Source organism: Poeciliopsis prolifica, unplaced genomic scaffold, assembly GCF_027474105.1.
Source record: "Poeciliopsis prolifica strain line A6 unplaced genomic scaffold, Auburn_PproV2 SCAFFOLD061, whole genome shotgun sequence".
NCBI classification, from domain to species: domain Eukaryota; kingdom Metazoa; phylum Chordata; class Actinopteri; order Cyprinodontiformes; family Poeciliidae; genus Poeciliopsis; species Poeciliopsis prolifica.
The window spans coordinates 2157320-2180999 of record NW_026562436.1 but is presented as its reverse complement, the minus strand read 5'-3'; the positions used below and the strand labels follow the sequence as shown (position 1 = coordinate 2180999).

Here is a 23680-nt window from a genome sequence, read left to right as displayed (position 1 = left end):
AGAGTTTACCAGCAGAGGGCACTGTTTTTGTTTTACTGGGAATCCAGGCAAAGAGTTTTGCGGCAGTTTTATATGGAAAGGAAAATACCTTAATCAGTGATAGAAATGTTAAATTCTGTTTTAGAATGAACTTTATGCTTCTAATATTTTTCAAATATTTGTGTATGCTATTTAATCATGATTACTCAAGTTGTACACTTAGAATTTATCTCGGTGGACATTTCGGGCCCCACAAGGGACAAGGGCGTAATAAATACATGAATGGATGAGAATAAAGTCATATTATGAGAACGAACTCAAATGAGAATACATTTGAAATACAGGAGAATAAAGTCATAATATTACAACCTTATATTCTCAGAATCTTATGACTGTATTCTCATATTATTATGACTTTATTCTCATGATTCTATTTTTTCTAGGTTTGGTCCTAGTACTCCTCTGTTGTACATGTCAGCAAATTAGAATATTATTTTTTTTTTAAAGTTCACAACTGTTTGTCAGTCATTTCAGAAATGAAATCCATATTATATTTTCAATGCACATAAAGCAAAGTATTCCAAGTCTCTATTTGTTGTGATTTTGATGGCTCTGGCTTACGCATAATGAAAACCCAAAGTTCAGTGTCTCAGTGGCAAAGTGAACTAGAAACACGTGTGTTACTGTAAATGTTCTGACCTTGTTGAAGGGTTTTCATTCATCACTTGCCATAACCATAGAAGCACTATTGGGTTACAAGCTAACAGCAAACAAATAGTCTGGCAATCACCATTAATATTGGTCACTAAAGGCAATCGGGAAAAAAAGCACAATTTGAACATCATCTAGCATTTCATAACTTGCATGTAGCATGCTTTTTTCACAAATTGTAAAGGTACATTTCAAAATGTCAAAGTGTAATTTAAGCATTTCTCTCTCAAATATTCCAAATAATTTAGTGCACTGAATCAAGTTTCTTTGCTACAATATTTTGTAGCTAGTGGTTAGCTCAGTAAGCTAAGTCTATTCTTCGTACTTCGTATTCTTTTCAGCTATCCTTTCTCAAGTTTACGGGCACGATAAATTGCCGCTGCAATTTTCTTCACAATACCGAAATAAAATTAATCGAAGGTGTTGAAAAGAGAAACATCTTCTTTAGTGGACTTAGACTTGCAAAAAAACAAAAAATAGAGGAAGTATCCTGGCACCGGAAATAGTGCTTCCTGTTGTCATGGGGAAAAAAAGCTTACGGTTCTCTGCAACGTCTTGAAAGCAAATCATTTTAATTCAGTAAATACACATATATTACGAGAAACATGTGGAAGACACATTATAACGGAATATCACTCGAAGAAGTGACAACGTTTCGGCAACAGGAAACAGCCACTTGACAGCTTCTGGGTTGTCATGGCAACAAGAAACAAACAGGAAGTGAGGCCCTCATGACAAGAATCGTTGCCCAAAACAACCAACGAGCAGACCGTTGTTTCTTCAACACTTGTCTAATTCTGTAGTTCATCATTTTTCTCTCTGTTAGCATCCATGGGTAAAAGCAGTTCAAAAAGTGGCGAACCAAAAATTGAAAGACAAGTCGTTTTTAAGTCCGAGGACGGAAAAGTGTTCAGGAATCCTGCCATCTACTACAACGAGAACGACAAAAAGTTGTTTGCCTTTGCAGAGAAACGGACATCCCAGGATGATTCTGACGCAGTGGCTCTGGTCATGAGAAAAGGGAAAGTGAACTTTAAGTCGGAAGTGAAGGTATTTATGGTGAAGCGGCTAAAATCCCATTTATTGCCTGTACAATGCCCGTTATATTGCCATTGTCATGTTGAACCCCCCCAAAAAATGAGACATAAATCAAAACCCAGCACAATAGAAAACCGTTTTCCCTCCCATTAGCAACGGCTGAACAGAATCACATTTGATTTTAAACAACCCCACCTCTTTTCCTAGTAAATACGCCCCCTAGTGGAGATTATCGCAACAACAAAAAAAAAGATGAATGGCACATATGTGCAGCAACTAATTATTTCAACAGAACACAATCTAAGACATTAAATAAATCTGTCACATGCTGTATGTATTGTTTCACCCTAAGTTCTAAATCATATTTAATTAATCTTTTTCAGTGGTCAAAGCCTATAGAAGTAATGAAGAAGTGCTCCTGTGGATATCGTCCAATGAACCCATGTGTTGTGTATGAAAAACACACAGAGACACTGTTCCTATTCTTCATCTATGTCAATGAGACAGAGCAGTTTCAGCTAACACATCACCTTAACTTGGCCCGTCTGTGCTACATCACAAAGAAGAAGAATGAAGACAAGTGGAGTGAATTTACTGATCTGACTGACCAGTTGCCTGAGATGAATAACTGGTCTACGTTTGCTATTGGACCGGGCCACGGCATTCAAACTAAGAGTGGCAGAATGATTGTTCCAGCTTACGCTTACGTTGGTCCAGAAGATGAAAAACCAAGTCCACATGCATTCTGCTTTTATAGTGATGATTGTGGTAACACATGGGAATGTGAGGAAATGCTGCCTGAAACATCGATGGAATGTGAGATGACTGAAATTTTTAATACCAACAAAGGAGACCGCTTGATCTACTGCAGTGCTCGCAGTTTGGGAGGCCAACGAGTTCAGGCTACGATAGATAAGACTGGTTTCCATACACTCACAACTATTTCACCCCTTAAGGAACTACAGAAAGGTTGCCAGGGGAGTGTGATTTCCTTCCCAGCTCAGTCTGGAGATGCAAAAACCAGTCAGGAAAAGTGGCTACTATTTTCACACCCAACAACGCAGATGTCAGATTGGGAAAGGCTTCATTTGGGAGTGTATCTGAGCACATCCACAGCGAGATCAGAAGGAGACTTTAATTTAACATGGAGCCAACCCTGGGTCATTAACAAGGGGCCCAGTGGTTACTCTGACCTGACCTACATTGAAGATGGCTGGTTTGCATGTCTGATGGAGTGTGGAGAGAAATCTGCTACAGATGAGATAGCATGTCAGTTGTTCAGCTATGACGAGGCCCTGAAGGGCATTCCAGGCTTCCAGACTTGAAAAAACTGTAGCATCATTTTTCAATCGAAGAATATTTTGTGTGGTGTAATTAGTACAATGTAGACCTCATGTTGAGTCCTTGAGCAGCTATCAAACATTCTGTTAATAAATCGGTATTAAATTCTATATTAAAATTGTTTGTCGTATTGTTCCGATGTAATATTCTAATTTTAATTGTTGTGTTTTCATTAGCTATGCGCAGAAAGCAGAAGCTAAACCATTTGTATCCTCTCCAACAACTGTTCTAAGTTAGCAGGGCTTCATAGCCACATTGCCTTTATCTGATTCTCTTCAATTTGGTTTGCTTTAATGAATATTAACTATTTTAAACTAAATCTGTGGAATTAAAAAATTATTTAGTTCAATTTAATCTGAAAGTGATTTCATCATTCTCCGAATAGAATATCAGAATATTGTGAATGAGTGTGTTCTGTATTTTTATTTTTGACTTATCTTTGAATTTATATGTTTTTAAGCGAACCCCCGTCATCTTTGGGACACAATAAACCTAGATACTTGTCTTGAAAACATCAGTGTGTGGTGTGTGTGTGTAGAAACCTTTATTTATTTATTTAATTTGAACAGACAAATACTAATTACAAGAAAAAATTAAAATAGAATATGGGGACACTTTTCCAGGGCGTCCCCACCATGCAGGTTTGAGTCATTATATATTTGTATTTGTTCTGTTAACTTAGGCTCCACATTTATAAATAAAATGTGAATTCGGAGAGAAGCATTAAATCTCTCCCCATTTGAGAATTAAAAGTCCTGCGTGTTTTTATATATTCCACGAGTTTGTCACTTCTATTCCTCAGTGGAATCAGGTTGGAATTTTTGTCCTGTATTATAAGAGGTCTCTCTGTATTCCTTGAAGTGAGACCTGCACAGACATAATTAGCAGAGACACATATTTTTGCTTAAAGAGAACAGATTATTTCATGTCCTCACATACATGTCAATTTTAGCAATCATTGTAATCAAAGCATTGATTTTTGGAAGATCTCAGATGCAGACTCTATGGAATACATAGATGACTTTGTTAAATGTGAGCTGACAGTGTTTGCCTCATTCTTGGTCAGAACTTTGTGGATCGGTGTGTTCATGGTCAGTTTTCATTTCTTTATGGTCAAACTGCAAGATGCAAGCACTGGTTTTGAGTCAGGCAGGTGCAGAAATGATGAAAAATTAAAAAAAAAAAAAAAAAATGTTTTCTGACAGTCAACTGTCTGAGTCTGACCAGATCCAGTCATCCTCAATATTGAAAAAATGACACAAGAAGAAATCCTTTTGTTAAGAAGAAATTGTTAAGAAGAAATCCTTTTGGGAACAAATCAAATTGTAATTTTACAATTAGTAAAATGATTTGTCCCTTTAATTGATTCAATGACAATAAAACAAAGGAATTATTAAAATTGGGAATTTTCAAAATAAGAGTTATGCCCTGCATAGAATTGCTTCTGGAATAAATTGATCACAATAAAAAAAAAAAATGATTGAATGACCATGATGGCATATTTTACATTTACCAACAGCGTTTATGCTGGGACCCCCATGTTTTTTAAAGCTCTTTCATGACACACATTGACTTACAATTTAGCAGAACAAATAAGACAAAATGAAAAGAACATTTAAAAAAAAATCAATATCTCTGTATCATTGTTCATGTTGGAGTTTTTTGATCGTATTGATAATTTTGATGATGACGCTCGAAGTGATGACGCTTCTGGGTTGTCATCGCAACAAGAAACAAACGGGAAGTGAGCGCCCATTACAAAAAAATCGTTATAAGCAGACCGTTGTTTCTTCAACTCTTGTCTAATTCGGTAGTTCATCATTTTTCTCTCTGTTAGCATCCATGGGTAAAAGCAGTTCGAAGAGTCGCAAACCGAGATTTGAAAAAGAAATCGTTTTTAAGTCCAAGAAAGGAGAAGTGTTCAAGATTCCTGCTATTTACTACAACGACAACGATAAAACGTTGTTTGCCTTTGCAGAGAAGCGGACATCCCAAGAGGATTCTGACGTAGTGGCTCTGGTCATGAGAAAAGGGAAAGTGAACCGGAAGTCGGAAGTGAAGGTATTTATAACAAATATGGATTTTTTTTTTAATTTTTTTTTTGCCAACTAAAGTCCCATATTTTAGGCTACTGGTTGCTTTGGTTTTACATGCGCTCAATAAAGATTCGCTGCATGATTTGGACTTAATCATGAAGGCATTTATTTCCTTTACAGTTTCCATTGTGCCGCCATTTTCATTTTGACGCAAATAAATGAGACGAAACTCAAAACCCAGCAGAGCAGAAAACCGTTTGTCCTTCCATTAGCAACGCCTGAACAGAATCACATCTGGCTTTGAATTCACCCGTGTTCAGTTGAAACAATAGACTTTATTTGATAAATACTTATTTTAAATGTGAAAAATACAGTAATAATACTGTAGGGTATTTAGTTTGTATAAATTGTTGTTCCTGCTGCAATGCATTCTGGGTATGCTGATTCCGACTGCGCGAGCTGCATCCAGCCAAAACAGCAATGAGCAACGATATTAAACCTTCAAACTGAACTGAAGCGCGTTGAAATGGATGGGAATGTATGAAATTCAATCTTTAGTCCTTTAGATAAGAACTAAAACAGGAAGAGGACAGAGTAGACCACCGTAGTTTAGCTGCTGCTGCCACCTTCAGCTTTGTAAATGAAACAATGAATGTGTTTGTGGCCGCAGTAAAGCTGCCCGAACCAGCGGAACCAGCTCTCGGTTGAAAGGATTCTAACCTCTTGACCCCGATGGGCCTGACCCAAGCGGGTCAACTAGGGCTCGCATTAAGTTGGTGTCGAGGAGAATTCAAGCTTAGCAGGAACCGAACACAGTTGGGAAATCCAGCAAAACAGGAAACATTACATCAGTTGCAAAAATCACCAAATTATATAACCCTAAAAGTGTGGCTGAATGAACCTTCTGAATGTAATAAATTTCCTAGAAGACAAACAGAGAGAGCGCGACTCATACATACGAAAAGCCCTTTCCTGAGTTGATCCATTAGTTCCTTATGTGAAAAAAAATGAAATTTTCCTCAATTAGCCCCAAAATTGAGAATGCAGCCCCAAAAATCAAATTGAAAACAAAATATTGAACTTGTTCTTGGCACAAACTAGGAAAGTTCTTGGATTAAACAAAGAGGAAAAACTCAGCATGGAGCAGCAGTCTTGACAGTTCAACCAAATTCTGAAACCTCAACCTTTGGCCTCATCAGGGTTCTTTGCTCTGGTTGAGGCTAATTTTGAACACGAAGTCTGTCCCTGAGGCACAACCCCAAATGCCAGTGAGTGCTTTTGCTTAATACGTTTTTGGGCGATGCGTATGTGACTTTTTGCATGAATCAATAAAATCATGCTTCCTTAGTGGAAAAAAATCTACTTCTTTTACATCAGAACTGTTGTGAAAGAGTTTCCCGATGACCACCTATACTCTGCCCAAAACAGCTTCCGTTTTTCTTACACCACATCTAAGTCTGTTCCTTATCTTAAGATCAATACGTCTTATAAATTTGCAAAAAAAACAACAAAAAAAACCGAACATAATTTAGATGACAAAGACTTACTTTGTACATCACATTACTTCCCATTATTGAGGTCATTGTTCAATATTAATTCATTTTTGATATTTGCAGCATTCAGTTCTTCAGTTAGCAAAAATCATCAAACTGCTGACGATATTGACTTATCAATTATATAACTAATGCAACTTAGAGCAACATTCCATCATTACAACCTCGTCATTCCTCCGACATTCTCAGTACACAAAATGAGAGTGGAGATAAATGCATGAAAAAGAAAAAAAAAGAATGGCTCCTACATATGTGATTGTGATTACAACAAAACACAACCTATGACATTAAATAAATCTGTCACATGCTGTATGTATTGTTTCAACCTAAGTTCTAAATCATATCTAATTAATCTTTTTCAGTGGTCAAAGCCTAAAGAAATAGTGAAGAATTGCGACTGTGGATATCGTCCAATGAACCCATGTGTTGTGTATGAAAAACACACACAGACACTGTTCCTATTCTTCATCTATGTCAATAAGACAGAGTTATGGCAGATAGAGCATCACAAGAACAAGGCCCGTCTGCGCTACATCTCAAAGAAGAAGAAGGACAAGAAGTGGAGTAAATTCACTGAGGTTACCAACCTGCTGCCTGTGTTTAAAAACTGGTCTACGTTTGCTATTGGACCAGGCCACGGCATTCAAACTAAGAGTGGCAGAATGATTGTTCCAGCTTATGCGTTCACAAAAGACAAAGAACCGACTCCACATGCATTCTGCTTTTATAGTGATGATTGTGGTAAGACATGGGAATGTGAGGAAATGCTGCCTGAAACATCGATGGAATGTGAGATGACTGAAATTTTTGATGGCAACAGAGATCGCTTAATCTACTGCAGTGCTCGCAATCTAGGAGGCCAACGAGTCCAAGCTACGATAGATCAGACTGGTTTCCATACACTCACAACTATTTCACCCCTTGAGGAAGTACAGAAAGGTTGCCAGGGGAGTGTGATTTCCTTCCCAGCTCAGACTGGAGATGCAAAAACCAGTCAGGAAAAGTGGCTACTATTTTCACACCCAACAAAGCAGAAGTCAATTTGGGAAAGACTTGATTTGGGAGTGTATCTGAGCACATCCCCAGTGACATCAGTTGCAGAATTTAATGTAGAGTGGAGCAAACCCTGGGTCATTAACAAGGGGCCCAGTGGTTACTCTGACCTGACCTACATTGAAGATGGCTGGTTTGCATGTCTGATGGAGTGTGGAGAGAAATCTCCTACAGATGATATAGCATGTCAGGTGTTCAGCTATGACGAGGTCCTGAAGGGCATTGCAGGCTTCCAGACTTGAGAAAACTGTAGCATCATTTTTCAATCAAAGAATATTTTGTGTGGTGTAATTAGTACAATGTAGACCTCATGTTGAGTCCTTCAGCAGCTATCAAACGTTCTGTTAATAAATCACATATTTCTGTATTAAAATTGTTTATTGTATTGTTCCAATGTAATATTTCAATTTTAATTGTTGTGTTTTCATTAGCTATGCGCAGAAAGCAGAAGCTAAACCATTTGTATCCTCTGCAACAACTGTTCTAAGTTAGCAGGGCTTCATAGCCACATTGCCTTTATCTGATTCTCTTCAATTTGGTTTGCTTTAATGAATATTAACTATTTTAAACTGAAAATGTGGAATTAAAAAATGATTTAGTTCTATGTAATCTGAAAGTGTTTTCATCATACTCGGTCAGAATATTGTGAATATGTGTTCAAGGTCAGTGTCCATTTCTTTATGCTCAAACTGCATGTACTATATTTTTATTTTTTGACTTATCTTTGAATTTATATGTTTTTAAGCAAACCCCTGTCATCTTTGGGACACAATAAACCTAGATACCTGTCTTGAAAACATTAGTTTGTGTGTGTGTAATACATGCTAAGAGTGGAACTCTTTCCTAAAGGCGAAAATAGATTTCAAAGGAAAATAAAAAACGTGAGACCGTGGATAATATAAGACATAGCGCCCCCTTCACTTCCGGGGTGCAATGGTCACATTTCCAAATAAGGTATGTGACTGACAGTTGTGCGTCCCCGCCCCTTCCTGTTTGTTGCAGGAAGGTTAACTCGCAACCTAACAAGTAATAATGGACTGACCTCTTTAAAAAGAAGCCGAAGTGTGTATTTCGTTGAGAAAATAACATTGACTATGCTCACTCTCTTTATAATGTTAGCTATGAGCAATTCAAGCCAGTGCTACCTCGCTGTAAGTTAATGTTAGCTAAAGTTATTGAACTCCATTCCTGTAAAGTTAGTCATCAATATTGAACATATTTTAAAGGCAGGCAAATAGATTTTTTTCCTCAAATTTTAATCTGACAAATTCAAAGCTGATATGTTAGTCAAAGTTGTCCTTCATGGACATTATTTAGCAGCTTGTCTGATGTGACATGGTGCTTGTGTTCTTTGCTTTGGCATCTTTTGCCACTTGTAGACCCATTTTAGCCACATGTAGACCCATTTTAGCCAAAGGACAAAATGAACCGATGAAGAAAACTCGGCTAAAAATATCAGCAGGGCTCTACAGAAAGTCTCAACTGCAAGATAGTTCAGATTTTTATCCGTCTAGAATAAAAATGACCACAACCATCTGAGCATGTCCAGACACCTTTAAAGATCTGCTTCCAGCACAATAAAATCTGTTTCTCTGTGTCAATTGTTCATGTTGGAGTTATTAATCCTTCAGTCACTGATTTACCAAATGTAAAACATCTCTAGTACTTTGAATTTCTTCATGAATACTTGTCTGAGTTAAACAGAAGAATTATAATACAGTTTACATGGCAACCTGGCACAAAGAAGCACAAAAAGGTGGACAATAGCCCCATCTACTGTTCGTCTTCTATGCACCACAAATCTGGAACAAACTTCCAGAAAAGAGAAACTGAAAGTTCCTTTAAAATCAAGTCTAAACCTCTGCTGTGTAGTCTGTTGAGTCATTATTTATCTTTACTTGACAAATGGAACCAACATAACATGATTTTGATGATGACGCTCGAAGTGATGACGCTTCTGGGTTGTCATGGCAACAAGAAACAAACGGGAAGTGAGCGCCCATTACAAAAAATCGTTATAAGCAGACCGTTGTTTCTCCAACTCTTGTCTAATTCGGTAGTTCATCATTTTTCTCTCTGTTAGCATCCATGGGTAAAAGCAGTTCGAAGAGTGGCAAACCGAAATTCGAAAAAGAAATCGTTTTTAAGTCCAAGGAAGGAGAAGTGTTCAAGTTTCCTGCTATTTACTACAACGACAACGATAAAACGTTGTTTGCCTTTGCAGAGAAGCGGACATCCCAAGAGGATTCTGACGTAGTGGCTCTGGTCATGAGAAAAGGGAAAGTGAACCGGAAGTCGGAAGTGAAGGTATTTATAACAAATATGGATTTTTTTTTTTTTTTTTTTTTTTTTTTGCCAACTAAAGTCCCATATTTTAGGCTACTGGTTGCTTTGGTTTTACATGCGCTCAATGAAGATTCGCTGCATGATTTGGACTTAATCATGAAGGCATTTATTTCCTTTACAGTTTCCATTGTGCCGCCATTTTCATTTTGACGCAAATAAATGAGACGAAACTCAAAACCCAGCAGAGCAGAAAACCGTTTGTCCTTCCATTAGCAACGCCTGAACAGAATCACATCTGGCTTTGAATTCACCCGTGTTCAGTTGAAACAATAGACTTTATTTGATAAAACTTATTTTAAATGTGAAAAATACAGTAATAATACTGTAGGGTATTTAGTTTGTATAAATTGTTGTTCCTGCTGCAATGCATTCTGGGTATGCTCATTCCGACTGCGCGAGCTGCATCCAGCCAAAACAGCAATGAGTAACGATATTAAACCTTCAAACTGAACTGAAACGCGTTGAAATGGATGGGAATGTATGAAATTCAATCTTTAGTCCTTTAGATAAGAACTAAAACAGGAAGAGGACAGAGTAGACCACCGTAGTTTAGCTGCTGCTGCCACCTTCAGCTTTGTAAATGAAACAATGAATGTGTTTGTGGCCGCAGTAAAGCAGCCCGAACCAGCGGAACCCACTTCCGCTCAAGACTGGTCACATTAGGTCGCCCATCGCAACCAGCAGCCACTCCCGTTAACGGCGAAAGAGTATAACCTGTCCGAAACAACTTCCGCTTTTCTCTCACCACATCTGAGTCTCTTCCTTATCTTACCGATCAATACATCTTATACAAACAAAACATAATTTAGATGACAAAGACTTACTTTGTACATCACATTACTTCCCATTATTGAGGTCATTGTTCAACATTAATTTATTATTGATATTTTCAGCATTCAGTTCCTCAGTTAGCAAAAATCATCAAACTGCTGACGATATTGACTTATCAATTATATAACTAATGCAACTTAGAGCAACATTCCATCATTACAACCTCGTCACTCCTCCGACATTCTCAGTACACAAAATGAGAGTGGAGATAAATTCATGAAAAACAAAAATGAATGGCTCCTACATATGTGCAGCTACTATTACAACAGAACACAACCTAAGATGTTGAATCTGTCACATGCTATATGTATTGTTTTACCCTAAGTTCTAAGTCATATCTAATTAATCTTTTTCAGTGGTCAAAGCCCGAAGAAGTAGTGAGGAAGTGCTCCTGTGGATCTCGTCCGATTAACCCATGTGTTGTGTATGAAAAACACACACAGACACTGTTCCTTTTCTTCATCTATGTCAATGAGACACGGTTATGGCAGATAGAGCATCACGAGAACAAGGCCCGTCTGTGCTACATCACAAAGAAGAAGAAGGACAAGAAGTGGTGTAAATTTATTGAAGTGACCGACCTGCGTCGTGCGTTTAAAAACTGGTCTACGTTTGCTATTGGACCAGGCCACGGCATTCAAACTAAGAGTGGCAGAATGATTGTTCCAGCTTATGCGTTCACAAAAGACAAAGAACCGACTCCACATGCATTCTGCTTTTATAGTGATGATTGTGGTAAGACATGGGAATGTGAGGAAATGCTGCCTGAAACATCGATGGAATGTGAGATGACTGAAATTGTGGATACCACCAAAGGAGACTCCTTGATCTACTGCAATGCTCGCAGTTTGGGAGGCCAACGAGTCCAAGCTGCGATAGATCAGACTGGTTTCCATACACTCACAAATGTTACACCCCTTAAGGAACTACAGAACGGTTGCCAGGGGAGTGTGATTTCCTTCCCATCTCTGTCTGCAGATGAAAAACCCACTCAGGAAGTGTGGGTACTTTTTTCACACCCAACAACTCAGACCTCAGATTGGGAAAGATTTGATTTGGGAGTGTATCTAAGCATTTACCTTGTAAGATCAGTTGGACATTTTAATTTAGCATGGAGCCAACCCTGGGTCATTAACAAGGGGCCCAGTGGTTACTCTGACCTGACCTACATTGAAGATGGCTGGTTTGCATGTCTGATGGAGTGTGGAGAGAAATCTGCTACAGATGATATAGCATATCAGGTGTTCAGCTATGACGAGGCCCTGAAGGGCATTGCAGGCTTCCAGACTTGAAAAAATTGTAGCATCATCATTCAGTTGAAGAATATTTTGTGTGGTGTAATTAGTGCAATGTAGACCTCATGTTGAGTCCTTCAGCAGCTATTAAACATTCTTTTGATGAATATTCTAATTTCCATTGTTGTGTTTTCGTTAGCTATGCGCAGAAATCAGAAGCTAAACCATTCGTATCCTCTGCAACAACTGTTCTAAGTTAGCATTGCCTTTATTTGATTCTCTTCAATTTGGTTTGCTTTAATGATTATTAACTATTTTTAACTCAATCTGTGGAATTAAAAAATGATTTAGTTCAACGTAATCTGAAAGTGATTTCATCATACTTTTTATGCTCAAACTGCATGATGCCAGCACTGGCTTTGAGTCTGCTTGATAAACCCCATAATTCACTCTACTGTAATCTTATATGTTGTTGTATTTGTACATGTCTGCTGGCTGTGCATTTATCAATAATTTATAAACATTTCTCATTTTTGACTTTGAAAAAATATATCTCTACAACCCCAGAGTCACTTGAGTATTTCTGTGGACCATAGATGTCGGATGTGTGCTGGAAGTCTAAAGTGTAGATAGTGAAAAGGAATGGTGAGAGTACATTGCCCTGTTGTGCTCCAGTGTTGCTGACCACCAGATCAGTCACACAGTCCTTCAGTCTCACAAACCGTAGTCGGCTTGTGAGGTCGTCATAGATCCAGGCGATTTCTGAGGTCTGCACCTGTGTCTTCTGGAGTTTCTGATAAAGCAGATTGGGCTGAATTGTTTTAAACGCACTTGAGCAATCAAAGAACATGATCCTCACAGTGCGGCATGCTTTGTCCAGACGGTGGGTTTGTTGAACCAGATGTTTGATGGTGTCTTCAACTACATCTCCATGGCGATGAGCAAACTTTTGACATGAGTTTGTCTGTTAATTTATGTGGACCATTTTTTAATTATTTTTTTATTATTGTATCATATGTATTGTTCAGATTACATTTACTTATCACTCACTAATTTACCAAATATAAAACATTTGTTGTACTTTGACCTTCATTCTGAGTGTGGCTGAGTCAATTAAAACACAGGCAACGCGCGGCACAAAGTAGGACAAAGAAAAGGACTATTACTCCATCTACTGGCCATCTTGTAAAAATGTTTCTTTGAGTCAGTTCTAGGCAGGACATTAGGATGTTTTCATAGACTTTTAACATTCCCATTTTATTTTTTTCTGAGCTGTAGGTCTCTGATGCTCCTTCAGAGTTAGCATCGGCTTTTTGGCCGATTCTCTCTCCTTTGTGACCAGTCAGTTTTAGAAGGGCAGCCATGTTTTAGTAGGTCTGCAGCTTTGAAGTATCATTATTATATGCAGATATTGAAAGATTTGTAACCCAAACCCACTTTAAACTTACAAATTCCTTCTTGACCTATCTGTTGAGTTAGTTGGTCTTTGTCACGTTGGTATGACGATCTGTTATAAACATCCCTGAAATGCACCATAGGATTATCTCCATCACTATGTTGTTGTCCATACTGGTGATTATATCACCAGCAGACCAAAACAACCTGGTCAATATGACTCCTGGTGTTATTAACTCTTATATGCTCTCCTTGGTTTATTCTAACAACAAAATTTAAACAGAACTGCATGTTTGCAGAACCAAGCTGGTTCTGCAAACACCAATGTAGCAATTTCTGCTATATCAGTATCAAAATTAACAGATTTTTTTTTCATGTTTTCTTCTGGCATATCTGAGTTTTTCTACTTTTGCAGGGACTTTGCATTGACGTCCATTCATTTTTCATTAATTTCTATTGCCTAATCCTCACCCTTACTCTAAACCTAACCACAAGTACATGCCTAACCCGAAACCTTATATCTACTCAATTCTTAATACTTTAGTCCTACACATAACCCCTGACCTCAAAACAGCACCTCTTCTGATGGGATACTGGCTTAGCGACCCGTAAGGAGCAGTCGGTCCCCACAACGTATTTTTTGTCTGGAAAATGGTCCTTACATTCATTGTATCAAAAACAAGGTCACACACACACACCACCACACACACACACACACACACACACACACACACACACACACACACACACCCCACACACACACACACACACACACACACACACACACACACAGAGGCGATCTCACTGATGCACTACAACATCTGTTTGTGCTTTCAGGCTGAATGGGAGTTTCAAAACAAACACCCATCTTCTGATGCATATCACCTCTTTGCAAAAATAGAAACTTCTGCTTTTACCTCTTCATTTATGTGTGTGTAGGGGTGTAAGCTTGTGTTAGTATTTACACGCCCATGTGTAAACACAATAAGAGCATCACCTTATTGTATTTTAAATCAACCTAAAAAAAAGATGGCTTCATGAATAGTTGCCCTGCTAGCAGGGATTGATAAGCTTTCAATTCAATTGTCACACTTTTTCTCTTAACCCATTCTCCTTTGTTTGTAGAAATTTCATGAACAGCTGATATTGCTATGTGTTAAACATCATTGCAAAAGAAAAGAATGAAATCTGTGTGCATAAAATTATTTGCATGTAAAACCATGCTAGTGCCTATTTATGCACAGTTTCCCTCCATGCCTGTAACTGAGTGCATTTAGATGAGTGAACTGATGAGGCTCCTTCCATAGAACTATGCAAACAAGAACAAGCGTCCACTGTGGTCCAATCAGGAAAGTCCAAGTTCTGCTGCAGACAAAGGAAGAACTTCTTGATCAGAATGTTTTATTTGGAGTTTTACACCCTGTAGCAAGTATAGAAAATAAAGTAAAAAGCTGGCATCTGATGCACATAGAGGTAAAAATATGGCTGAAAAAAATGAAAAAATAGGGTCAGCAACTTAAATAATTGTTGTGTTTGCAATCCACCAATCAGAATGTTTTCCTCATGGAGAGGTGTGTGTGTGTACCTGGTGTCCTGTTTAGTCCTGATACATACAGAAATAAATGTAAGTTGCAGGAAATACACAGTATCTTGATTTGTTTTCATTTTTTTAAAGTGCTTCAATTATGGTGAAAATGTAAACTAGCTGCCAGATGTTTTTTTTGACCTTTCTAATGTTAAATCTAATCCTCTTAATTTATGAAAGTATATTTGTATCTGCTCACAGGATTTGCATTGTTGCTGCCATCAGCAGCAGTCTAGATAAGTTAAAGTGAGGTAAAATATTTATATTCATTATAAGTTGTGGAAATATTTCTGGAGTGGAACCAATGTTAAATGGTTGTTTCATTTAGGCACATATTTTTAGTTAGACACGGCACTCGGTAGTTTCTGTATTAACCCTTTCAGGTTGAAGCGGCCAGTGAGGTACACATTTTTGTGTTTTAATTTGTGCGTAATAATTGTCTATTCTCTATGTGAATGTTTTTCTGTAAAAATGTATTTTGTGTTTTGTACAGTTCTCACGGCATAATTATTAAACGCCAGTAACAACCATGAACGCCTTGTTTCGTTTTCTGCCTGGAGGGAGTTATATGCATTCTGTGTGGAAACATTCACAACAACTGGAAAAACTCGTTTTTGGAAAACTGCTCTGTTAACCGACTCTCAAACAAGGAGTTTTTGTAAAAGGTTCGTAAATATCCCCCCCGTCGCGTCTATTTTTACTGGCAAATGTACAGGCTGTGTGGATGTCAATAATGTTTACATTTTTAAAAATGTGTTTTATTATTACTATCAAAGGGACAAAGGCAGTGAGTGTTGCTTTTTATACATACAAATGTTGTAGCTACAGCTAATTTGCAACCTGTGGACCTACCTAGACTTGAAGACTTAAAACATATATAAACCTATACAGAGGTTTTCTGTCTACAATGATTATAGACAACAATAACAATACTAATAAAAGCATAAATGAAATATAAATCCTTTAACCTTCCCTGACAGACACATCAGCAGCATCTGAGTGGGATGCAGCCATCACTAAAACACCTGCGGCCTCATTCCGCCCCTTCACCCCCCACTTCAAACGTCTCTGCTCAGCTCTCGCCGCTCGCGCGCTCCTCCGAAGTAGGTGAGCGGCGCGCGGAGCGGAGCGGGGCGGCGCGGCGCAGACCTGTCTCTTTAAGTGCGTGTCAAAGCGGATTACGGCTGATCTCCGTTGTGATTCTGTTTTCACCGTCTGCTCCTCTGACTCTGTTTTCATATTTGCTGCCGTTGAGTGTGCCAATCTTTGTCCTTTTTTGTGGATTCTTTCTCTCTATATATATATTTTTTTACATTACTTTCGTGCGCTAACTCCCCTCTTAAGTTTCGTGGGACGCAGACGCAGAGTGAAGTGTTGCTGTAGTTACTGACTCCGAGAGCCCGCATTAAACTGCCGAGCGGCGGACGTTCCAACTTTTTATATCATGGTAAGCCCGGATTACCTTCTCCAACAGACTGAGACATTAACCGCCTTCCCTCTGGCATCAGTCCGCTAAAAATAACCACAGCAGCAGCAGCAGCAGCGGCAGCGGCAGCCGCATATCGAAGATGCGCCGCGGTGTGACGGCCTCTCCCTGAAGTTTCAGCAAACAGCCCCCCCGCAGACATGCAGAAGAGCGTGCGGTACAACGAGGGCCACGCGCTCTATCTGTCGGTGGCGGCGCGGAAAGAGGGCTCGAAGCGGGGCTACCTGAGCAAGAAGACCACGGAGAACAGCCGCTGGGCCGAGAAGTACTTCGCCCTGTACCAGAACGTGCTCTTCTACTTTGAGAACGACCAGAGCGCGAGGCCCTCCGGCATCTACCTGCTGGAGGGATGCACGTGCGAGCGGGCGCCTGCGCCCAAGGCGACCGCCATCAGCAAGGAGCTCGCGGAGAAACAGCAGGTGCGTGGCGAGCGCGCGGGGAACAGTGAGGAGCTTTGTTTGAAGTCAGCCTGCGGGTCACCGCGGTTCGGTTTTCAATCAAAGCAGCGCCAAAAATAATCAGTTTGCCTCATAAAGTGAGAGGTGAAGGTTTGTTTTATGTGAAAGGTTCCATAGCGCAACGTTTAATGATCAAAATTAGCTGCTTTGCTTTCTTTGCCTTAATTGGAATTGTTCAAACTGGCTTTCTATTAAACACATGCAGTAATGACAGATCAAACTCTTGTTTTCCATGACAAATCAACAACGACTGAATTCCTGACTGAGTTATGAGGCAGTTTCTGTCACTGAAAAATAGACATAAAAGTTGTTAATAGTGTCTTTGAGCTGTATTATTGTTAAAGTTGCATTGTTTAGTGCAGCCTGCATCAGATTCACAGTGAAGTTTGACCAAAAACTTCCTAGAACTCAGTGGTGTTTTTAGGTGATGAAACCGTTTTGGGGGGTTGTTTGTTTTTAAACAATTTTCTAGTAATATCTACATAGTATTTTCACAACAAATGACACTGATTGTGCAGGATTTTTTTCAGCCATTGATTTTGTTTTCAGTCTCTTCTTCTTCTAGACTTTTCATGTTCTTCTTTGCTCTAAAACCTAAATCTCATTTGACATGAGGTTTAGGTTTTAGAGCACATTCACTTTTCTAAAACTTGATAGAAATCACATTGACTCTCAACAATTTTCATTAACCAGGAGCAGCTGGGGGGGAAAAACAGACTCTTTGCATTTTAGATGCTATTAACTTCTGGATGTGTGAAGATATTCTCACCTGATTTCACTGTCAAGTTTAATCTTTAACAAGAGCTGCAGATAGTTAAATCAAACAAACGAAAGATTGAAAACATCTGTTGCGATATTACGCGCATCTCCTGAATCCCCATTGGGGCGAGAGGCATGCAGCCTCCTGGTCAGGTTTCACCCACAACAAGTAACCAGGCACACTTAGAGCAGTTGGCCTAACTTGGATGTTTGTTGATTTGCCGTAGAAATAAAACCTCACACACACGGGGAAATATGCAAACTTCTTGCAGAAAGGCCTTCCTGCTGCAAGGCAACGGTGCCGACAGTTGCACCTCCTTGCAACATTCTTTATTACATTATTATTAAAAAACTAAGTACATTTTAAGCTGGTAGAAGTTTACAGGGTTTGGAAATTGGGTCATAAATACAAAAGATTGAAAGACTCCCCCCTTCCCGATTCCCGTTTTTTTGCACAGAAATTCAGCCGTAGCATTACTGGTATGATTGAACATCATATCTATGATGTTGAACATCATTAGTGTGATGATTAACGTCATCTAAACACCAGTCAAAAACAACACAAGTAAACACAAAATTCAGTTTTCAAATGAAGGCATCAGGGGAGAAAAATAATCCAAACTCTGTGAGAAAGGCTTTTTTTTTTTTGGGCAAAAAAAAAAGTTGAAATGAAATGCTTTTTCACACAACTGTGCTGCATGCAATAAAAAGCAAATGATTGATTAAAAACACACAAAAAAAATCATACAAGGCCATGTTCTAGATTTTATTTTTTAGATTCTCTCTCCCAGTTGAGATTTAATTTCAATTAAAATTACAGACATCTCCAATCTCAGCAAGCTGAAAAGTAAAAATAGAAAATCTGCGCCATATCAAATACTTATTTTCCCCACTATCTGACCTAAAACTGTGACACAGCATGACCTATGACTGATCTCAGTTATATCTCTTCAAGTTTATTCAATTTGTTAATCACTATAGTTATGAAGTGACATGACAACAAATATAATGTGTAAATCAAAATATTTTAGACGTTCTGTAAAGGCAGAAGGCTAAGAACTGCTAAGGAACTGATTACAAAAGAAGGCTGGAGGGACTTAACGTTGATTTTCTGCTGAAACATTCACAGCAGCTGTTCATTATCTTAACAGATGCACGACCGGGAAGTTTCTGACGGCTGTGCAGAAGAATGATGCGGCACTAGGATTATTGTAGAAGAGCACTGTGATCGTTTTTGTCCACAAATTTATTTGACAAAGCACATAATTTTCAAAGACCACACACTATATATCAGTCTAAAACATAAACCTGCTAGCTGACTGAGCCCACAGCTCAACAGCAGCATGCAGGCGGAGATGGCTGATTAGATCCGTAATTTCCCTTTTGCAAATTCAGAGGTTATTATTATTTTTTTTGTACTTTACTTTAGTACTTCTGCTAAGTTCACTATGAGGACAAACTTGGCTTCTGTTTTAGATAGTTTACATTTTTAGTTTTAGCAGAGCCCCTATAGAGTTGATGCCACTTTTAAAAGCAGGTTCTGTTAGACTTTAAACCTTTGCTTTAGGATTCTGCAGCGGTCTGCGTTACAGTCATGTTGTCCTGATGTGAAGCACCTCCAGACCAACGGTGACAAGAGCTTTACTGAGGGAGCTTTGTTTGATCTCCGCCTAATGAGGCACCTTGTCAGCAGGCTCAGTTTAAGCAGGACGTTTTTGATGAAGAAACATTAAAGTCAGACAAAAGATCTAAGAACATCAAAGTGTCTGTGCTCAGCTGATCACTCAGCTCTTTTGATGTCCACTCTGCTCTGCTCCTATCTTTATTTATGCTGCGTCTATGGAGTTTCACTGATGTTGATTTTCAAGGTTGCGATCACTATGTTGAAGTTGACATATAGACATATGGGCAATCTTGGGCATAGTCAAAGTCTGGACCTAAATTGGATTAATATGGTTTGTTGGAAACCTGAACATGTTGTCCAGGACTGAAACCTCTCCATTGTGGTTGAGGAAAAACTGTTCTGCAAAGAAGAGTAAGCCAAAATTTCTTCATTGTGTTGAAAAAAAAATCAAACTTCACAATTGTGGTGTTTTCACTTAATAAGAAATTCAACATCAATGAGCTTGTTTAGGCAGTAAGTCCTTCAGAAACACGCCGGGCCATCATTCTGTCGTGCTCTTCATCTTTTCCGCCCGTGGCAACATCCAGTTGTCAGTGACGTGTTGATCGAATGACGCAAAAAAAGTGTTTCCATTGCACTTTTACGCAAAACACTTATTATCTCAATATGGCCAAAAAACCATCTCATCTTAGGACAAAATCGTTTTATTGAAATTTATTTATGTATTTATTTTTCAATTGGTGTGTTTCCGTTAAGAAAATTTATTTCTGACATTCCAGTTTTGCAGTAATTAACAAATTAGCTTATGCAGCCTTGTGATGGACCTTTCAGAATGCACCCTGTCTCACTCAGTGATTGTTGGGGAGTGTATTACAGGCAATAACTGAGTCTGAACTATTTGACTATTATTCTCCTTATGATCAGGTGAAGCTCCGACTTGGTCATTTCAATCTAAATGACTAATTTTCTTATTAATTTCCTTCAATAGTTCTTCTTAGCCAAACTGGACCTGTTTCTGTAATGTCATCCCCAAACAATTACATCAAAAAACTGAAGAAATGAATAAGGGAGCAAATACCTTATACCACTGCACACAAACGGGGTAACGCATAAACTGGGCATTCCTCAGGGTGTTTTCCATTGTTCTTAAAATAAATTTGTAATCCCTTTAGTGGGATCAGTCTTGGCAGCCCTGGATCCTGTTGCAGCACGTTCCATGTCGAAGCATCAGGACAGGATCTTTTATTCCACCTTACATTCGTACTTACAAAGGGTACAATGATGGTTAAGTCAAGTTCATTTATATAGCTAATTTAAGCAAATCAAGCAATTCAATGTGTGTTGAGTGCTAAAAACGAAGCCTGAAAAACAAACAGAAAATATAAAAATGAAGTGGCAAAATATAAAGAAGTTGCAATCCAGATTAGAATTAATATAAGTTATCGTTGATTTAGAGGAACAGTCATGCAGTTTTGTGGAAGTCTGTTCCAGATTGGTTGTGCATAGAAGTTGACTGCTGTTTTTCCATGTTTGGTTCAGATTCTGCAGATCAGACCAGAACCAGAAGACCTGAGAGGTCTAGAAGGTTGATACAACAACAGCAGATCTTTGACGTGTTGAGATTTCTGAACTAACAGGACTTTAAAGTCTCTCCTCTCAGCGGAGGGTGATGATCGATCTCCCTGGTTTTAGTGAGAACGCCAGCAGTAGCGTTCTGGATCAGCTGCAGCAGTTGTTAAAAGTTGAAGAAGTCACCAGGAAGGCTGGCTGCTTGGTCGATGAAGGTTGTGTTTTAACTCTCATGAAATGAAACGGAAATGAAACATTTTCTCCACCAGCCACAGTGGCTCAAGTACAAGCAAATTATAGAAAATGCATGATTTATTCTTAACTCTATGAAAACCAATTCACTGACAATACGTTCACCATATAGATGTACATATATAGAATAATTTAACATAAAGCATCAACACCTTAACAGTGTTAGGGCAGCAGCAGCAACAATAATAAACCTGCTGAATTGCTAATTTCCTCTCCTTGTCCGTTACTGAGTCTCCTCCAACAGTCAAAGTTAGTGAGGTAATTAACATAATGGTTTGTGCGATTTTTAACTTTCGTGGTAGTTTTTCTGACCCGCGTTGCTTCTCAAAAGCTTGATTTGAACTTGTGAAAATGATTGACTGCAGTAAGTTAGATGTAGAAGCCCGACACCAATATTGAGATGAATCGTGGAGTTGGCGTATTATTGCGCGATAAATCACATATGAGCCAAGGAGCTGCTTTGAAGGTGCAGACTGTTTGTGTTTTTGTGACTTGGCAGGTGGAGCTGCTCTGTTCGGTTCTGGGATGCGGCTCTGCTTCGCTAAGAATAGCATCCTTGCCGACCCTTTTGCCTGCAGACACTGTCTGAATACCAAACCAGCACCACCACGTCTCACAGAGACACTTCCACGTCTGTGGACACCTGTCCCAGTTGGAGCTTCGCTTTGACAGTGCAGTGTGTGGGTCAGCCTGTGTTCCTCTGCAGTTCTTGTTCGATCAAACGAAAGGCCTAACTGTCCTCCTCTCTCTTCATCAGAGCTGACGTTTTAGCTACAGTGCAGAAAAGTTTGAGTGCAAATTTGAAATCCTGCAGACATTGCACTTGGCCTTTTTGTTTGTTTATGCATCAGTGCGTGGCTCACCCCGGGTCTTAACATCGTCCTGAGAGTGCTCCACATCTCTCCTTTGCTTGAAGTAAACAAACCTGGGTTTTTTTTTTGCTTTTTTTTTAAGGTTGCGAGATTTAGCACAGTAAGAGATGAGAGTACAATTATGACCAGTGTAACAAAGGTCTTTGTTGCTTATTCTGGTACACTTCAAATGCTGATGTTTGAGTAATTCAAGTGAAAGAGTTACAAGGAGAAGCAGATTGAAGTATTTGATAGTTTATGAGTGTTGTCAGGCAGCTTCTCAGCTGATGCTGATGATCACCTGCCCTCTTAATGAAACAAACTAATGGCTGAAATAGAAGTACTATTGTGACTAATCTGTGAAACACGGTGAGAGACGTTTCTTCTTTTACAGGGTGTTCAGGCTAAAAGATTCCCTGGGGGCCTGAGAACCTTTTAGTGAAGTATTTTTGATGATCCAGCTATTTCATAGAATTTGTAAGTGCATATTTTGTTTATTTTGTCTGTTAATGGGAGTGGATGGTAGACTGCAAAAGGCAACATTCGGAATGAGCCACCTGTCTTTCTCCTCCATGTAATTGACTGAGGAACCTGAATTTGTAACTCAGCATGCGTTTTGCTGGTTTATTGAAAGTAAAGGCTGAACCAAAAGGCTCATACTAAACATTTCCAATACAAATACATTCACTTTTCCACACTGCAGAAAGCACCACAAGTTAAAGTAAGTAACGCAGGACATTAAGGATAACCTTATGTTTTTAATTGATGCTGCATAACTGATTGGTTTGTGGTTGAGTAGCTCAGGATGGTGTGGAGATCTGATGAGTGTGCATTGATAATACCAGATCTTCTAAACCAAACACTGGCAGAAATGACATGTCTGATTTTCTTTCCTTTTTTTTCTTCTCTTTTTTTCTGCCCTCTGAATGCAGGGCAAGTCCGCTTACAGTTTCCTTTCTCTGTCTGTCCGTCTCACTCATTGTTATCCTGCAGCTTAATGCAGGCTTGTGGCTGGGGAAGCCGCATTAGCAATGCAAGGAGCTGTACAAGCCTGGGTGGTTATGTAAACCCTCACTCCCTCTCCCCCAGCCCCCAACACACAAACAAGCCCTTAAGCCTCTCTGGTTTGTAGCCAGCACACGCCAGCAAATATCTTTCACCCTCTTATCGTTACATCATTACTACACTGGCCGTCTGTTTGTCTCTGAGGCACAGTGGAGCAAAATAAGCCACACTGTGAGCATCGCATTTTATGTTAATGCATTTCATTGCAAATGATAAAATTAATGAATGATTAACTAAAAGCACTGGTATATTTACTATACCTGGGCCTGCCATCATGACAAATTTTGCCGGATGATAAATTGACCCAGAAGTTATTGCAGTAAGAGATAATTATGTTGGTATGAGAGAACTTTTGAGTAATATCACGGCAATCGCATAAAAATGCAAGAGCACATTCTCAAAGACCAACAAACTTTAAATTCTACTGAAAATTTAACACTGGAACTAGAAGACATTTTAAATATCCAAAACAGAAACGAGAAATAAAATGAAGTATCTGTAAACAAACAAAAA

General features: G+C 38.9%; 4 protein-coding genes across 9 annotated transcripts in view; all 4 read left to right on the top strand.

Moving 5' to 3' along the window:
* The first annotated feature begins 1392 nt into the window (after nt 1-1392).
* On the top strand, nt 1393-3179 carry LOC129379810 (sialidase-4-like). Its single transcript, XM_055060691.1, has 2 exons — nt 1393-1740; nt 2112-3179. Exons 1-2 carry the CDS (start codon nt 1522-1524, stop codon nt 3051-3053), a joined length of 1161 nt encoding a protein of 386 aa, XP_054916666.1. The 5' UTR covers nt 1393-1521; the 3' UTR covers nt 3054-3179.
* Nucleotides 3180-4820: 1641 nt separating this feature from the next.
* Nucleotides 4821-8482, top strand: LOC129379817 (sialidase-4-like). Its single transcript, XM_055060706.1, has 2 exons — nt 4821-5130; nt 7021-8482. Exons 1-2 carry the CDS (start codon nt 4912-4914, stop codon nt 7951-7953), a joined length of 1152 nt encoding a protein of 383 aa, XP_054916681.1. The 5' UTR covers nt 4821-4911; the 3' UTR covers nt 7954-8482.
* A 1206-nt stretch (nt 8483-9688) lies between these two features.
* On the top strand, nt 9689-12290 carry LOC129379818 (sialidase-4-like). Its single transcript, XM_055060707.1, has 2 exons — nt 9689-10018; nt 11245-12290. Exons 1-2 carry the CDS (start codon nt 9800-9802, stop codon nt 12178-12180), a joined length of 1155 nt encoding a protein of 384 aa, XP_054916682.1. The 5' UTR covers nt 9689-9799; the 3' UTR covers nt 12181-12290.
* Nucleotides 12291-16269: 3979 nt separating this feature from the next.
* The window catches only part of rasgrf2a (Ras protein-specific guanine nucleotide-releasing factor 2a), a 29504-nt gene continuing 22093 nt past the window's right edge, over nt 16270-23680 (top strand). For all 6 annotated transcript variants that reach the window (XM_055060718.1, XM_055060713.1, XM_055060716.1 and 3 more), the window contains exon 1: nt 16270-17008. In XM_055060718.1, coding sequence (XP_054916693.1) covers nt 16730-17008 — 279 coding nt within the window. In that variant the 5' untranslated portion in view covers nt 16270-16729. The remainder of the gene's footprint in view (nt 17009-23680) is intronic.

Excerpts from the sequence above, each read along its gene's own strand:
- LOC129379817 (XM_055060706.1), top strand. The coding sequence starts at position 4,912 with ATGGGTAAAAGCAGTTCGAAGAGTCGCAAACCGAGATTTGAAAAAGAA. Across the intron at positions 5,131-7,020 it reads ACCGGAAGTCGGAAGTGAAG|TGGTCAAAGCCTAAAGAAAT; the intron begins GTATTTATAACA and ends AATCTTTTTCAG.
- LOC129379810 (XM_055060691.1), top strand. The coding sequence starts at position 1,522 with ATGGGTAAAAGCAGTTCAAAAAGTGGCGAACCAAAAATTGAAAGACAA. Across the intron at positions 1,741-2,111 it reads ACTTTAAGTCGGAAGTGAAG|TGGTCAAAGCCTATAGAAGT; the intron begins GTATTTATGGTG and ends AATCTTTTTCAG.
- LOC129379818 (XM_055060707.1), top strand. The coding sequence starts at position 9,800 with ATGGGTAAAAGCAGTTCGAAGAGTGGCAAACCGAAATTCGAAAAAGAA. Across the intron at positions 10,019-11,244 it reads ACCGGAAGTCGGAAGTGAAG|TGGTCAAAGCCCGAAGAAGT; the intron begins GTATTTATAACA and ends AATCTTTTTCAG.